This window comes from Hyla sarda, chromosome 9 (genome assembly GCF_029499605.1).
Source record: "Hyla sarda isolate aHylSar1 chromosome 9, aHylSar1.hap1, whole genome shotgun sequence".
In the NCBI taxonomy this organism is placed as follows: Eukaryota; Metazoa; Chordata; class Amphibia; order Anura; family Hylidae; genus Hyla; species Hyla sarda.
This window is the reverse complement of record NC_079197.1, coordinates 8952781-8971542: the sequence shown is the minus strand read 5'-3', so window position 1 is coordinate 8971542 and position 18762 is coordinate 8952781. Positions and strand designations below refer to the sequence as shown.

At 41.5% G+C, this 18762-nt stretch overlaps 1 protein-coding gene across 2 annotated transcripts in view; it reads left to right on the top strand.

The window, feature by feature from the left end:
* PTPN18 (protein tyrosine phosphatase non-receptor type 18) overlaps positions 1-18762 on the top strand; it is a 49926-nt gene that overhangs the window by 27454 nt on the left and 3710 nt on the right. For both annotated transcript variants that reach the window (XM_056538503.1, XM_056538502.1), the window contains exons 5-13: positions 4154-4192; positions 6724-6792; positions 6886-6948; positions 8972-9114; positions 9708-9774; positions 10117-10194; positions 11214-11300; positions 11561-11649; positions 14084-14421. In XM_056538503.1, the coding sequence (XP_056394478.1) occupies positions 4154-4192; positions 6724-6792; positions 6886-6948; positions 8972-9114; positions 9708-9774; positions 10117-10194; positions 11214-11300; positions 11561-11649; positions 14084-14421 (973 nt within the window). The remainder of the gene's footprint in view (positions 1-4153; positions 4193-6723; positions 6793-6885; positions 6949-8971; positions 9115-9707; positions 9775-10116; positions 10195-11213; positions 11301-11560; positions 11650-14083; positions 14422-18762) is intronic.

Sequence of the window (18762 nt, the reverse complement as noted above, 5' to 3'; positions counted from 1 at the left end):
TGTGCGTTGGGGTGGCGTCGCTCCAGCAGACCTCCACATAATATTTTGCATATAATTTTGGTATGTATGTACTCCTGATTGCTTCCACATGGATAGAATGGGCGAATTTTCCGCCCTTAAAGGGGTACTCCGATGGAAAACTTTTTTTTTTATAAATCAACTGGTGCCAGAAATATATTTTAAACATATTTGTAAATTACTTCTATAAAAAAAAAAAAAAATCTTAATCCTTCCAGTACTTATTAGCTGCTGAATACTACAGAGGAAATTCTTTTCTTTTTGGAACACAGAGCTCTCTGCTGACATCACGAGCACAGTGCTCTCTGCTGACATCTCTGTCCATTTTTAGAACTGTCTAGAGTAGGAGAAAATCCCCATAGAAAACATATGCTGCTCTGGACAGTTCCTAAAATGGACAGAGATGTCAGCAGAGAGCACTGTGTTCATGATGTCAGCAGAGAGCTCTGTGTTCCAAAAAGAAAATAAATTCCTCTGTAGTATTCAGCAGCACTGGAAGGATTAAGATTTTTTTAATAGAAGGAATTTACAAATCTGTTTAACTTTCTGCCACCAGTTGATAAAAAAAAAAAAAAAAGTTTTCCACCGGAGTACCCCTTTAACCATATATATAGTGTATATGTACATGGGGAATACTTACCCTTTAATCTTCTTCTTTATTGTGATGTGGGTCTGGCCTGGAGTGACGCTTATTTATTCTCACCCAGTGGAATTCCCTTTTCCCTTGCTATGTATTTTATGCTTTTTTGTCATTTTAATGTATATCAATAAAATATGTACCGTATATTTTTATATTAAAATAAGTGACTCCATTCCTCTCTTTTTTTGTAATTTATGCTACTAAATGTTACTCAACATCAAGGCGCGTTCTCTTATAATACCGTGAGGATTCTGCTTATACTACCGCCCCACTTTGTTTGTTATGGGCAGTCATGTGACTGTGCGGTGCAATTACATTTGCATTTATGTTCTTTGTACAGCTGGATAATAGAGAGAGGACAGATACCGCCATCATTGTTCATTTCTATCTGCAGAGGATGAGAGAACAAGCTAGACCAGACCGTCACACGTATTCCAAAGATCTACTCATTCCCAGCCGGCCTGTAGAATGCCGTATGAGCTGGTTCAGGATCTGAGATGACTATAGTCCAGTGTTTCCCAACCAGGGTGCCTCCAGCTGTTGCAAAACTACAACTCTCAGCATGCCCGGACAGCCAACGGCTGTCCGGGCATGCTGGGAGTTGTAGTTTTGCAACAGCTGGAGGCACCCTGGTTGGGAAACAGTGCTCTAGTCAGTGACTGCTGCTAAACTTCATTGTCTGCCGGAGCCTAAGTTGGTGGGGCCCATTAGTTATACAGCATAATGATAGCTCCTGTGGATGTGGAGAACTGGTGGAATGATGGCAGACACAGGAACCTATCCACAGGACGCTACACAATTTATATTGTGGACCTGAGGAAGCAGCGAGAGCAACGCCGAAACGCGTTGTCCAGTTGTACTTTTTATGTACGAATGAAATAAAGAGCATCCTGTGTACCTATTGGCCTACCGACTCTACTTAACAGTAGCGCTTGGGTACAGAACCCCCGCATTTTCTGTACTTCCTTTAGATATTATTATGTTACGTAAGCAAGGACAGGAAATGTAGGAAACCTTTTCCATAGCTGTGTGTTTAGTCTTTAGAATCTAGTTTACAGGCGGCTATGGCAGCAAAACCCCAGCATTGTGTGTGAATGCAGGTTTACTGTAAGGGTACGTTCACACTGAGGAATAGGAGAGGAATCCTCGCGTAAAACTTCAGCCGCAGAATTTATTTATTTATTTATTTTGCGCAAAATTTGTGTGAAAATCAAGCGGAATTCCCCGCAGGTTTTCTGCACGGAATATAGGAGGAAACTGTTTTTCTTTTTTTTGCTGGACTACAACCAAGAATTGGAATTTCCCGTTTTATTTATTTATTTTTTCGTGCGGAATATCCGCGTGAATTCCGTGCAAATTCCATGCGGAAACGATTTCATGCTGGAAATGTTTTCACCGTTGACTTCAATGGACTTTTGCTCGCGTATTCCGCAAGAAGAATAAACATGTTACGCAGTGTGAAGGGTGCAGAGTAAAATACATTGAAGCAGATGTTAAAGGGGTACTCCAGTGGAAAACAATTTTTTTTTAATCAACTGGTGCCAGAAAGTTAAACAGATTTGTAAATTACTTCTATAAAAAAAATAAATCTTAATACTTCCTGTACTTATTAGCTGCTGAATACTAAAGAGGAAATTATTTTCTTTTTGGAACACAGAGCTCTCTGCTGACATCATGACCACAGTGCTCTCTGCTGACATCTCTGTCCCTTTTAGGAACTGTCCAGAGTAGCATATGTTTGCTATGGGGATTTTCTCCTACTCTGGACAGTTCCTAAAAAAGACAGAGGTGTCACTGTGTTCCAAAAAGAAAAGAATTTCCTCTGTAGTATTCAGCAGCTAATAAGTACTGGAAGGATTAAGATTTTTTTTAATAGAAGTCATTTACAAATCTGTTTAACTTTCTGGCACCAGTTGATTAAAAAAAAAGAAAAACGTTTTCCATCGGAGTACCCTTTTAATTATTTCTAAGCGGAGAATTCAAGAGGAATTACTCGAGTAAATTCCTCTTGAATTACTCAATGTGAACGCACCCTAAGGGATCTTACATAGTTCTTAAAGGGGTAGTCCAGTGGTGAAAAACGTATACCCTATCCTAGGGATAGGGGATAAGTTTGAGATCGCGGGGGGGTCCGACCTCTGGGGCCCCCTGCGATCTCTCTGTATGGGGCCCCGGCTCTCCGGCCAGATAGCGGGTGTCGACCTCCGCACGAAGCGAGGGTCGACACGCCCCCTCAATACATCTCTATGGCAGAGCCGGGGATTGCCGTAGGCAGCGCTTCGGCTCTGCCATAGAGTTGTATTGAGGGGGCGTGTCGGCCGCCGCTTCGTGCGGAGGTCAACACGCCCCCTTCCCGCGGGCTGTCGGGGCTCCGTACAGGAGATCACGGGGGGCCCCAGCGGTTGGAACCCCCCCGTGATCTACAACTTATCCCCTATCCTTAGAATAGGGGATAAGTTGTTCACCACTGGGTTCACCACTGGACTACTCCTTTAAGGCTGAAAAAAAGGAGTTCATCAAGTTCAACCTATAACCCTATTGTGTCTCTACTGTGTTAATCCAGAGGAAGGCAAAAAACCCTAATGCCAATTGCCACATACAAAGGGAAAAAAAAAACTCCTGACTCCAAAATTGACATCAGAATAAATCCCTGGATCAACATTCTGTCCCTATAAAACTAGTGTCTATTATGGACATTTATCAACGGGTTTAGTCAGGTTTTCTTTACTATAATTGTCGCAAAATTGTCGCAACTGCGACTACGCGATTTTTCGAGCAACATTTTGACTGGAAAGCGAGAAAAGCAAGTTTTCCAAAAATTAACTACGTAGTAATAATTTTAAAATGGACTACGGGTAGTCAGGTATTTATTAACTGCGACAGTCGCAACTGCGCAAAAAATAAAGTCGCAACAGGGTTAAAAATTTACTAAATTTACTCCAGCTCAAACATGGAGCAGAAAAAGCTACAACCAAAGTAAAAAAGGAAAAATTGCTTACGTGAAAGAAAATTATCAACAGGCTGAAACCAGTTGATAAATAAGTCACACATAAGCAAAAAAAAAAAGTAAGGAAAAAATTACTAAAAAAAAGAATATATAAGCAAAGATTGATAAATGTCCCTCTATAACCGGTAATATTATTAAATTCCAGAAATGTATCCAGGCCCCTTTTCATGTCTTTAATAGAGTTCACCATGACCAGGTCCTTTGGCAGAGAATCCCATAGTCTCACTGCTCTTACAGTAAAGAACCCCGTCTGTGCTGGTGTAGAAACCTTCTTTCCTCTAGATGTAGAGCAGTGGTCTCCAACCTGCGGACCTCCAGATGTTGCAAAACTACAACTCCCAGCATGCCCGGACAGCCGTTGGCTGTCCGGGCATGCTGGAAGTTGTAGTTTTGCAACATCTGGAAGGTCCGCAGGTTGGAGATGACTGATGTAGAGGATGCCCTAATGTCCATCAGATTATTCCTAATTCTGGTTTTGTGTCTAACAGGTGATAGTGATGGCGTGCCGTGAGGTGGAACTGGGAAAGGTGAGTCTGGTTTGCAAAGTTGAACATAAACATTGGAAATATCACGGCCTTATTAACAAATCATCATTAAAATATAGGAAAAAAAATAAATGATTAAAATCAATGTGTCTAAATCGCTGGCAGCCCATAACCATGGCGGGTAATGCCTAAGGCTCTGTTCAGTGCTGTGAATACAGCAGCAAAGCAAAGAAAGAACCTAAGGCTCAGTTCACACTGCATTTTAGTTTATGTTTAAACTCTATGTTTTATACCCTTACAAAAAAAAGAGAAAATATATATGATAACAGATCTACACATTGCCATTATGTCAAAAAACCCAAACATGTTGTAACATTGTACGTTTATTTAGTGTACACAATATCGTAGTTAATACAGCAAAGTTAAACGTACTGTAACAAAAAAAAGTAAAACAGACATAAAAATGAAGTGTGAACCCGGCCATACATGGCTATATGGGAAAAAGGCTCTGGGTAGAATACAGAAGCTGGATGGATATATATTGTTTTTTTTTACTATTAATTTCTTGAACTGACTATAAATTACCATCAGAACAGAAGTCATAAAAGGGAAGTTCTTCTTCCCCTTCTATTATCACAAGCTGAGAACAGATGGTGATAAAATAAGTGTTCCTATCACCGGATGGAGGCCGCCACATTGTCACAAATATGACAATATACATAAAAACCAGGTCTGGTAAATATATATCTAATATATAATATAAACATGATGGCCCCCAGTAGCTCATGTGCGCCAACTAGTGCAGGTATAAAGTATGGAGTATTGCTGTAATGTCCATTTATCTGTATTTTGTGTTTTCTGCTTGGGGTCCAGTTCAGACATTAGGTTTGTGTCTGGACAGTTTCTGTGTTAATTCTCCCTGGGATGGGATGAGTTAAAGGGGTTCTCCGGTGCTTAGACATCTTATCCCCTATCCAAAGGATAGGGGATAGGATGCCTGATCGCGGGAGTCCTGCCGCTGGGGACCCCCATGATCTTGCACGCGGCACCCCGTTTGTAATCAGTCCCCGGAGTGTGTTCGCTCCAGGTCTGATTACCGGCGACCACAGGGCCGGCGGCGTGTGACGTCACGCCTCCGCCCTGTGTGACCTCACGCTCCGCCCCTCAATGCAAGCCTATGGGAGGGAGCGTGACAGCTATCACGCCCCCTCCCGTAGGCTTGCATTGAGGGGCAGAGTGTGACGTCACACGCCGCCGGCCCTGTGGTCGCCAGTTATCAGACCCGGAGTGAACATGCTCCGGGGACTGATAACAAACGGGGTGCCGCGTGCATGATCACGGGGGGTCCCCAGCGGCGGGACTCCCGCGATCAGGCATCTTATCCCCTATCCTTTGGATAGGGGATAAGATGTCTAAGCACCGGAGAACCCCTTTAAAGGGGTTATCCACCTTAAGGTGATTTTAGTACTTACCTGCCAGAACTGGGTATTTCTTGCTGGATTTTGTTCTCTAAACTACACATCCCACAGTTCCATGCTTGAAAGTTTGAGGTCACTTTCCTTCCTCCCACACATCAGTGACCCCACCCATTGAAACACAGTGTTTTCTAACCAGAGGGTCTATAGCTGTTGCAAAATTTCTCCCTCTGATCACCAAACTAGTGATGTCATGTCTCGACGCATTGAAACCTGGGAAATCCAGAGACATCATTAATTTTGTATGCTGTTAAAAAAAAAAAAAACATTGGGGCGATAATCACAGAAGAATTGTGAGAAAACAGTCACACAAGGTACAGACACTATATTATGAACTAGACTAACTTTACAGCCCCTGTAGCATAGTCAAATAAAATAAAATTCCTGGAGTACCCCTTTAACCTTCTTGACTTCAGCACTAGGAGGAGTTATAAGACCTCTTTAGGTGCTGTTCTGGTGATTAGAACTGTATTCTGGTCATGTTGGCTTGATGTTCACTATGTCTGTCTGTGCGTATATCCTGAGTTTTAACCATGGTTATCTGTTCAGTCTGATATATAGATTTTAGCTTGCTTTGTTTTAGTACATTTTTCGGGTTTACGTATTTGTTCATTCTGCATTTGCTTTGTGTTGCCTTAGTCTGTATTCCCACTGTGCGTTTTGTCAGTCCTGTTTTGACCTTGTTTGATCCTGCTACTCGAGAATAGAATCCTGTTCTTAGCCTTGTGCTATTCCGTCTATCTAGGAGTGATTAAGTCTTTGTTTGTACCCGTGTTTGCTTGTATTTTTGTTTCCTCCTAGGCCAGTATCCTGATCAGAGAGTGCCCGCTGGCTAGGAGCCTATGTGGCTTTGGTCTTGATGTTCCTACATGCTTGGAGTGGGGTGTCTAGTGTGTTCCTTGTTCTGAGTCCAGTGTGAACAGTGCTCTTGATTTCCTGACCCGTTTAGTGTTCTGACATTCAGTTAACCTGTTCATCCCCTGCATTTCCTGGTTTTGTCTGCTGTAAACTTATCCCCATATCTAGTCTTGTCCATATTATCATATCTGCCGTGAATCTTGCATCCTGGTTTACATACATAAGACTAATTTCTTGCAGAAAAAATGTGAGCGATACTGGCCCCTAGACCAAGAGACCGTCCAGCATGGAGCGATCACTATCAGTACGGTGAGTATGTCCCCTCATACAATTCCCAATAGTTCACAGCTAACTAGCATTCACTACCTGTGTCCACTATATGATCTATTGTCCTGTTTTCAGGTGTCAAAAAACACAGCGAATCCAGAGGTTGTGCTTCGTACTCTCAGAGTGATGTTTCAGGAGGTGAGTGAATATATCCAGCTCCAACACTTAGAGAAATCTTAGTCGTAACATTCTCTGTTAGGAAATGTTTATGCTACTCAAACATGGATCGGTAATCGCAGCCGGTTTTGCTGGCATGTCATGATAATATACTGAATTTTTATCAGGAGAAATTGGAGTCCTTAAAGGGGTACTCCACTACCCCAGTGTCTGGAAAATTTTGTTTCGAACGCTGGGTGAGGGTTGCGAGGGTCGTAATGTCACGGCCACGCCCCCTAGTGATGTCACACCACGCCCCCTCAATGCAAGTCTATGGGAGGGGGCCACGCCCCCTCCCATAGACTTGCATTGAGGGGGCGTGCCCATGATGTCAAAACCCCTGTAGCCCGCACCCAGCGTTCAGAACAAAATGTTCCTGATGCTGGGGCAGTGGAATACCCCTTTAACAGAACTGACTGAACGGTAATGACAAACACATCCACATGCTCCTCTGTGAACATGAGCTGAGCTGCAGTAACCACACATGACCACTATGCAATGGACTGAGCATACTGTATCCGGCCCAGAACAGACCATGGATCGGGCCCCCAAACCCTGCACAACAGCTGATTGACAATTTTGGCCAGAAAATCCCATTGATGAACTCTTGTCCCCCATGTCTCAGAATGTAAACTGAATAGTGTGATTTAAGAAGCACGGTTTTGCAGCTATAGCTTCACATTGGATGGCACACTCTGCTGCAGGATATTGTCAAAGGATATTACGATTTAAAGGGAACCTGTCAGCAGTTTTAAGACCTTAGTTCTATATAGTAGAGAAATAAAAACATTCATAAAATTCTGATCATAAAGATGGGATGACTGACAAAAAACATCTTGTAGTGCGCCCTAGGCACTGCCTATGTTAAATGCACAACTCTGCACTCTGCATAAGGGATCCACCTCCTGGGCACTTGCTATAGCAGTGCCCATGGTGCTACAGGATGTTTTTGTCAGCCTTGTATGCTGGGAACTATGTCTATGTTTTTAAAGGGGCATTCCAGGAAAAAACTTTTTTTTTTAAATATATATATATATATATATATATATATATATATATATACATATTTATCAACTGGCTCCAGAAAGTTAAACAGATTTGTAAATTACTTATATACTTATATTAAAACATCTTAATCCTTTCAATAATTATCAGCTGCTGAAGTTGAGTTGTTTTCTGTCTGGCAACAGTGCTCTCTGCTGACATCTCTGCTTGTCTCAGGAACTGCACAGAATAGAAGAGGTTCTCTTTATGGGGATTTGCTTCTAAACGTGTCTTCAGAAAGCACTTAGACAGAAAAGAACAACTCAACTTCATCAGCTCATAAGTACTGAAAGGATTAAGATTTTTTTTTAATAGAAGTAATGCACAAATCTGTTTAACTTTCTGGAGCCAGTTGATATATAAAAAAAAGTTTTTCCCTGGAATACCCCTTTAATTCCCCTCCCAATTCTCTATATGGAACAGTCAGCAGTTTTGAGGGCTTAAAAGAGCTGACGCATTCCCTTAAAGGGGCACTCCGTTGGAAAACATTTTTTTTTTTAATCAACTGGTGACAAAAAGTTATAAACAGATTTGTAAATGAGTTCCATTAAAAAATATTTACCCTTCCAGTACTTTTTAGCAGATGTATGCTACAGAGGAAATTCTTTTTTTTTTTTCTTTTTTTTCTTGTCCACAGTGCTCTCTGCTGACACCTGATGCCAGTATCAGGAACTGTCCAGAGCAGGAGAAAATCCCCATTGCAAACCTATACTTCTCTGGACAGTTCCTGACATGGACAGAGGTGTCAGCAGAGAGCACTGTGGTCAAGACAAAAAAGAAATTCAAAAAGAAAAGAATTTCCTCTGTAGCATACAGCTGCTAAAAAGTACTGGAAGGGTAAAGATTTTTTTAATAGAAGTCATTTTTAAATCTGTTTAACTTTCTGGCACCAGTTGATTTAAAAAAAAAAAAATGTTTTCCACCGGAGTACCCCTTTAAACTCCCTTTATACCACCTGTAGGAAGTGCGAGAGGTGGTCCAGTTCCAGTACATAGCCTGGCCTGACCGGGGGATTCCTGACTCCTATGCCTGTTTCCTGGAAATGATCCAGCTGATACGTCAATATCAAGGGGACCACAAAGCTCCCATGTGTGTCCACTGCAGGTGAGTGCATATTAAAGAAGATGCAGAATGAGGACATTATAAGTTGAGGATCTTGTACTATGTAACTAGTGAGCCTGGGAAAGCTGGGTGATAACCATATGTTAACTGCACTGGTGGCCAAACATCATGCAAAAGAATAGCGTGGTCTTATGTTATGATAGAGCAGTGGTCCTCAACCTGCGGACATCCAGATGTTGCAAAACTACATCTCCCAGCCTGCCCGGACTGTCAACGGCTGTCGGGGCAGGCTGGGAGTTGTAGTTTTGCAACACCTGGAGGTCCGCAGGTTGGAGACCACTTATAAGTTGAGGATCTTGTACTGTGTAACTAGTGAGCCTGGTAAAGCTGGGTGATGACCATATGTGAACTGCACTGGTGGCCAAACATCATGCAAAATAATAGTGTGGTCTTATGTTATTATAGAGCAGTGGTCCTCAACCTGCAGACCTCCAGATGTTGCAAAACTACAACTCCCAGCCTGCCCGGACAGCCGTTGGCTGTCCGGGCAGGCTGGGAGTTGTAGTTTTGCAACATCTGGAGGTCCGCAGTTTGGAGACCACTGTTATAGAGTAACACGTGTATCTCTTGTGCAGTGCAGGTTGTGGCCGCACCGGTGTTATCATTACAGTGGAGTACATCCAGTGTCTTCTACACAAGCAGGTGCGTATAGACACAGTTCCACCACTGGGTGGCACTGTACTCCTCATCTATACAGCAATACCAGACTACAGCCACAACCATTTATACTGTCTTACTTATAAGATTCCGTTCACAATCCGTAGTGTGAACATACCCTTATAATGGTCAGGACAATGCTGTCCAATCCTTAGTTCAGTAAACGGTTAAACAACTACAACTCCCATCATGTTCTGACGTTTGTTGTATAACGATGGGGTTTGTAGTTTTGCAACAGCTGGACAGCCACAGGTTGGGGAACACTGATCTAACTGATAGGATTTTCTTTCTATACCTGTGTGTTACCTGCTTTTTCCCATATTTTAGAGAGTTCCCAGTGACTTCAGTCTCTTTGAAGTGGTAATGGAAATGAGACGCCAGAGACCGTCTGCTGTGCAGACCAAGGTATGTGAAGAGCAGCATCTATGTGAAAGATATAAATGCATAAGTAAATAATGTATGTAGCTGAGGAGTAACAATCTATTAATATACAAGAGGATGTCCTCCATTTGAAGTTTAAGATGACTGCTTCCCAACCAGTGTGCCTCCAGCTGTTGCAAAACTGGGAGTTGTAGTTTTGCAACAGCTGGAGGCACACTTGTTGGAAAACAATGATCTAGGGTCAGAGCATCTCCAGAACGGCCGGTCTTGTGGGGTATGTAGGGGTTAGTATAAACCAAAAGTGTCCAAGGAAGGACCAGTGAGTGTAGACAGGGTCATGTGGCCAGCGGATCAGCACCACATCTATGGAGTTTGGAAGGAGTATGGGATTTAAAAGGGTTATCCAGGAAAAAACTTTTTATACATATATATACATATATATATATATATATATATATATATATATATCTCAACTGGATCCAGAAAGTTAAACAGATTTGTAAATTACTTCTATTAAAAAATCTTAATCATTCCAGTACTTATGAGCTGCTGAAGTTGAGTTGTTCTTTTCTGTCTAAGTGCTCTCTGATGACACCTGTCTCAGGAACTGTCCAGAGTAGAAGCAAATCCCCATAGCAAACCTCTTCTACTCTGTGCAGTTCCCGAGACAAGCAGAGATGTCAGCAGAGAGCACTGTTGTCAGAAAGAAAAGAACAACTCCATTTCAGCAGCTGATAATTATTGGAAGGATTAAGATTTTTTAATAGAAGTAATTTACAAATCTGTTAAACTTTCTGGAGCCAGTTGATATAAAAAAAAATGTTTTTCCTGGATAACCCTTTAATACATTTGCACGTTTGTTTTATCTACCATCTTCCCATTGTCTGCAGATCTGAGCATAACACAGAGCTGACAGATTCCCTTTATTATTATGGATGACCGGTATTATAAATATATATGTCTTATATTCCTATTATTGTGGATACTACAGGGACTTTTCTGTCAGTAGATGGATTGGTACGTGATGTCCTCTCTCTTCACAGGAGCAGTATGACTTCCTCTATCACGCTGTTACGGAGATGTTTGAGAAGCAGCTAATAGAAGATCACTTCTATGGAAACCTGAAGGAGGTGAGAAGGGGAACGCTGCGGAAACCTCCTTTTAGCAGTTCTCATATGGTTAATAACAATGTCCTGACTATATTATGTCTATATGAGGTACTGGACACTATGGGGAGTGAAGTGACAGCTGCCAGGACCCACAATCAAATGTGTATTTGATCATTTCTGTGAAAACAGGAAGAAGAACTTCCTGATTCTGACAGTTTGATCTTGTTGTCATCTCCTGATACTTGTGTCACAATTCTGAATGTGTCCTCCTGTTTGCACAGAATAAAGCCCCGTATTATGATGATGTGGCGGCCCTGACGGTGACGAGCCGGACCCTGCACCCCAACAGGAATAAGAACCTCGCTGTACGGTAAGTGACCTGCACTGAGACCACTAAGAACAAATGTAGAATTATCACTGACTTAAATTGGTGTTCGAAGAGGAACAGCTTATTACAGTGCTGGAGCGTTATAAGAGGAGCGGCTGATATCAGTCACATATGATGTAATATATAGAGATTATATCAGTACTGGAGTGTTATAAGAGGAGCGGCTGATATCAGTCACATATGATGTAATATATAGAGATTATATCAGTACTGGAGCGTTATAAGAGGAGCGGCTGATATCAGTCACATATGATGTAATATATAGAGATTATATCAGTACTGGAGCGTTATAAGAGGAGCGGCTGATATCAGTCACATATGATGTAATATATAGAGATTATATCAGTACTGGAGTGTTATAAGAGGAGCGGCTGATATCATCACATATGATGTAATATATAGAGGTTATATCAGTACTGGAGCGTTATAAGAGGAGCGGCTGATATCAGTCACATATGATGTAATATATAGAGATTATATCAGTACTGGAGCGTTATAAGAGGAGCGGCTGATATCATCACATATGATGTAATATATAGAGGTTATATCAGTACTGGAGCGTTATAAGAGGAGCGGCCGATATCATCACATATGATGTAATATATAGAGATGATATCAGTACTGGAGCGTTATAAGGGGAGCGGCTGATATCAGTCACATATGATGTAATATATAGAGATTATATCAGTACTGGAGCGTTATAAGAGGAGCGGCTGATATCATCACATATGATGTAATATATAGAGGTTATATCAGTACTGGAGCGTTATAAGAGGAGCGGCCGATATCATCACATATGATGTAATATATAGAGATGATATCAGTACTGGAGCGTTATAAGGGGAGCGGCTGATATCACATATGATGTAATATATAGAGATTATATCAGTACTGGAGCATTATAAGAGGAGCGGATGATATCATCACATATGATGTAATATATAGAGATTATATCAGTACTGGAGCGTTATAAGAGAAGCGGCTGATATCATCACATATGTAATATATAGAGATTATATCAGTACTGGAGCGTTATAAGAGGAGCGGCTGATATCACATATGATGTAATATATAGAGATGATATCAGTACTGGAGCGTTATAAGGGGAGCGGCTGATATCACAAATGATGTAATATATAGAGATTATATCAGTACTGGAGCGTTATAAGAGGAGCGGCTGATATCATCACATATGATGTAATATATAGAGGTTATATCAGTACTGGAGCGTTATAAGAGGAGCGGCTGATATCATCACATATGATGTAATATATAGAGATTATATCAGTACTGGAGCGTTATAAGAGAAGCGGCTGATATCATCACATATGTAATATATAGAGATTATATCAGTACTGGAGCGTTATAAGAGGAGCTGCTGATATCACATATGTTGTAATATATAGAGATTATATCAGTACTGGAGCATTATAAGAGGAGCGGCTGATATCACATATGTTGTAATATATAGAGATTATATCAGTACTGGAGCGTTATAAGAGGAGCGGCTGATATCATCACATATGATGTAATATATAGAGATTATATCAGTACTGGAGCGTTATAAGAGGAGCGGCTGATATCATCACATATGATGTAATATATAGAGATTATATCAGTACTGGAGCGTTATAAGAGGAGCGGCTGATATCACATATGTTGTAATATATAGAGATTATATCAGTACTGGAGCGTTATAAGAGGAGCGGCTGATATCACAAATGATGTAATATATAGAGATTATATCAGTACTGGAGTGTTATAAGAGGAGCGGCTGATATCATCACATATGATGTAATATATAGAGATTATATCAGTACTGGAGCATTATAAGAGGATGATATCATCACATATGATGTAATATATAGAGATTATATCAGTACTGGAGCATTATAAGAGGATGATATCATCACATATGATGTAATATATAGAGGTTATATCAGTACTGGAGCGTTATAAGAGGATGATATCATCACATATGATGTAATATATAGAGATTATATCAGTACTGGAGCATTATAACAGTAGTGGGTTATATCAGAGAGTGTCATTTTGTATTGAAATTAAAAAACAAGAATGTTCTACCCTATGTCTGGATCTTAATGGTTAAATTCAGATGTAGCAGCTTTTTAGGGAAGTATTATAATAAAACTGCTTACGCAACGTATTTAGTTGCAGCGGGTGAGCAGGCAGGCCCTGGTGTCTGTCAATGGCCTGCTATTTTGTCTGCAGTAAACTAGGCTATGGCTGAACCTGTGTGCCTCCAGCTGTTGCAAAACTACAACTCCCTGCATGCCCGGACAGCCTTTGGCTGTCCGGGCATGCTGGGAGTTGTAGTTTTGCAACAGCTGAAGGCACACTGTTCAGGAAGATTCCTGTTTTTTTCTTGACATCTCCTCTTCTCCTTTCTCTGTAGTATATCGATGCCCGCTGCACCGCCAAACATGAACAACACATACGCTGTAGTGAATAAAAAATCCCCTGCTCAGGGAAGTAGGACACTGGATGCACGAAGCCCACCTACCTCTCACGTCCAGTATGACAATGTCAGACCACACTCTTCGGCATCGGTACCCGTGGATCAGCTGTACAGCACCGTGGTTCCTAAATCCAACAGGACGTCCACCTGTATCACCGCACCTTCCAGCGCTGCCACTATTGCTACTAGTTCTTCTTCCTATTCTTTAGCTGGAAACCCAACGCCTGCCGAAGCCGCGTCTGTTGAGTACAGTCAGGTCACCGTGCCGAGTACAGGTAAACTTCCAGGCAGGGGCAGCATCTCGGCATTATGGCCTATACCAAGGATCAGCTCCTGGTGCTGCTTCCTTCCTGGGGAATTCGAGTAAGACCATGAGTGATCTATTATAATGTACATATCTGCAGAGATGGGGAGAACCCACAATAGAAGTCCTGCCAAGACTATATGGAGAATATGGATTATTTGACACCACCGCTGTCCCACCAGCCACCCATGAGCCAACTATGGCTACCCAAAGGCTTTCATATAGGTGCTGTATTGTGGCCTCCTTAGGGAGGTAGTGGGCTCTACCTTCATCTACAATACTGTTCTATCCACAGCAGGACTAGGACTAACATTCAGCCATCTCCGGGAATCTCGTGGGTTATGGCTGATCATGTGTATATCATGTTTACAGAATACAGGCTTCTGTAGACAAAACTAGAATGACTCCCTGTGCAATGTGATATTCCCCTCCAGCAATAGGGGAATAAGTACTATAGACCTCTATAGTAGCCAACTATAGACCTCTATAGTAGCCCATGCTATCCAACCTTCACCTGCTTCTTCCCCCAGACGGGATGTGTGTCTCTAGTGCAGTGTTTCCTAATCAGCGTGCCTCCAGCTGTTGCAAAACTACAACTCCCAGCATGGCCGGACAGCCTTTGGCTGTCCGGGCATGCTGGGAGTTGTAGTTTTGCAACAGCTGGAGGTTCCCTGGTGGGAAAAAAACTCAGGGGGAGATTTATCAAAGCCTGTCCAGAGGAAAAGTTGTTGAGTTGCCCATAGCAACCAATCAGATTGCTTCTTTCATTATTCAGAGGCCTTTTCGGAAATGAAAGAAGCGATTTGATTGGTTCCTCTGGACAGGTTTTAATAAATCTCCCTCTGAGTTTTTATTTTTATTTTTTACATTTAAAGGGGTTATCCAGGAAAAAAAACGATATACATATATATATATATATATATATCTATATATATATATATATCAACTGGCTCTAGAAAGTTAAACAGATTTGTAAATTATTTCTATTAAAAAAATCTTAATCCTTTCAGTACTTATGAGCTGCTGAAGTTGAGTTGTTCTTTTCTGTCTAAGTACTCTCTGATGACACGTGTCTCGGGAACCGCCCAGTTTAGAAGCAAATCCCCAGAGCAAACCTCTTCTACTCTGTGCAGTTCCCGAGACAAGCAGAGATGTCAGCAGAGAGCACTGTTGCCAGACAGAAAAGAACAACTCAACTTCAGCAGCTTTACAATCTTTTTATTGTTATTTTTTTTTTTTTTAACATAAACATAAAAGACATTTATAACATAGTGTTAAACAGAGCAGCTGATAATTATTGAAAGGATTAATATTTTTTAATAGAAGTCATTTACAAATCTGTTTAACTTTCTGGAGCCAGGTGATATAAAAAAAAAAAAAGTTTTTTCCTGGATAACCCCTTTAGTGTAATAGCAATTGCAGTGTGGGGGGCAATAAACAGAATAGGGCCCAAACTCCAGCAAAACTTTTTAGGATTTTCAAGCAATCAAATATCCCCCAACAGGACCTCTGGACAGGGTTGGCCACAGACTGTCAATGTTGGGGTGTAGGGGGTCCCAGGACTATTGGTCGGTCTTGCAAAAACGCAAGGTACTCTATTCTCAGGTTATACATGTCTACAGATTGGATTTGTTACAGGTATGTTTATACCATGTCCTACCCATAATCCCTAGGGAAATACACTAGAAATTCCACACCAACCCGCACTGAGTTTGGTGCAGATTAAATAGCAGATGTTTAATTGTAGAAAAAACAAAAACACAACTCTGTCCCCAACCAATCTTCGTACACTCGTCTTGTAGATTTAATCAAATCTCATCCACTTTGCTGCTAATCTATTCCACTGTGAATTGTCCACAAATCTACAAATCACAAATCTACAGCATAACTGACCTATGGGAACACGGCAAAAGTTCTGTATGGTTCTGAGGTAAAAAAATAAATCCCGGCATTCACTGTAATCTTCTGCCAAGTGTTAGGCTGCATTCACACCACGTTTTTACAATACAGTTTCCCGTATCAGTTTTTTGATGAAAAACAGATTCCTCAAAACCGGACTAAACTGTATCAAAACGTGTGCACAAATTTCAATTTGTATACGGTTTGAAAAATGATGTCCGGTTGCATCCGTTTTTTTAAGAAAAAAACGTATATGTTTTTTATTTTTCATTCCATTTTGAATAAAGTTTCACTTGTGTGAAATTCCAATAAAAAAAACTGTGCAAAGTCAAAAAACATATGGCGAAAACCAGATGGAACCGTACGCACATACAGTTATGTACGGTTCCCATTGACTCCCATGTTTAAAACAAAAACGTATACGATTTAATACGGTTTTTCACCCGGACCAAAAACGTGGTAGACTATGGTTTTGGGTACGGATAAAAAAATGGACAAAAGCGTATAAGTTGCAATATGGGCTAAACCGGATGATGCGTTTGACAGACGGTTTACAATGTTAAGTTAATGCATACAGGTTTTCTATACGGTTCCGTACGGTTTTTAACTTGAAACCGTATACGGGAACTGTATAGCAAAAATGTGGTGTGCGTGCACTCTAACGTGTTTATTAACACAGTGCTAGTAACAAGAATAGACGCATTTCGGCCAAAGCCTTAATCAGACTGACAAGCCTCAGAGTAAGGCTTTGGTCGAAATGCGTCTATTCTTGTTACTAGAACTGTGTTAATAAGCACATAACACTTGGCAGAAGATTACAGTGAGTGCCGGGATTTCTTTTCTACCTGTGTACTGCCTTCTATGTGCACCACTACGGGACACGAGTGCTGACCCTTCCTTTTGTTTTGCTGTATGGTTCTGATGCTGATGAAGATTTCCGCAGCAGGTTCAATCTGTGTGTATGACATGGGTGACACCACTACTGCCCACCTACCTGCTCTCCTACCTTTTATTACCTCCTCTCTCTTCTGTGTGCTCCATGCGGCCTCCATCCTCCCCATTACTACCGCTGCTATTATATAGGGGGATGCCGTATCTGGCGCTGCTGCTCTGCTGTGACCTGTCGGCACCTGCTTGAAAGAAACAGAGAAGTGAGAAGACATTACACACGGGGGGAACAAGAGGACAACACCTCAGGGGGATTTCTACCTCACTTCATTCCCATCACCTATCACCAGACATAGTGCTACCCAAGCATTGCATTGAGAACTAAAGAGGAAATTATTTTCTTTTTGGAACACAGAGCTCTCTGCTGACATCATGACCACAGTGCTCTCTGCTGACATCTCTATCCATTTTAGGAACTGTCCGGAGCAGGAGAGGTTTGCTATGAGGATTTGCTCCTACTTTGGACAGTTCCTAAAATGGACAGAGATGTCAGCAGAGAGAACTGTGGTCAGACAAAAAGGAAATTCAAAAAGAAAAGAACTTCCTGTGTAGTATACAGCAGCTGATAAGTACTGGAAGGATTAAGATTTTTAAATAGAAGTAATTTACAAATCTGTTTAACTTTCTGCCACCAGTTGATTTAAAAAAAATAAAGTTTTTCACTGGAGTACCCCTTTAAATGGGCACCGATCATGCTAACATACTATGATGGGGGTACGGGCTGCTGTTTTTTTTTTTTTACTACAACCAGTCACCTTCCTGCACACTAACTGAATGAGCACTTTATTAGATAGTGGCTGAATAGTCGCTGCCACACACCGGGTAACTGGGCGCTGCTGTCATACTGGCTTAATGGGCACAGCTAATAATACTGGGTAAATGGGGATTATTGCTTAGTGGCTGTATGGGCAGTGCATGCATGCTGGTACATGTGTGCTGTATTGGATGCTGTATTAATGGTATGGATGCTGCTTTGCGCACCGGTGACACCATCTTGTTGCTACGGCTTGGTTGGGAACGCATTCGGTGACACTTTCTGTCCTTGTGATGTCTTTGCTTCTGTACATATATATATGTTTAGTATACAGGGAGTGGGCAGAGTAGGTCAATGTTATGCCAGGTCAGCTAAACCCCCGGGGCCTGTCAGCACAACTCATATTCTGGTCTTCGACCATTGTTTCCCAACCAGTGTGCCTCCAGCTGTTGCAAAACTACAACTCCCAGCATGCTGGGAGTTGTAGTTTTGCAACAGCTGGAGGCACACTGGTTGGGAGACGCTGCCTTAGACTATTTCCGATTCATGTCTACGTGTCCTATAGAAAATGGACTAGGAAATGCAATGTACAGTGATTGTGTTCAGTGTCATGTCTTACATGTTTTGTGCAGGTGTTATGTCTGTCTGTTCTGTATTTTTTTGTATTTATTTGTTAATAAATCAATGTTTCCTCAGTACGTGTCTGTGTCA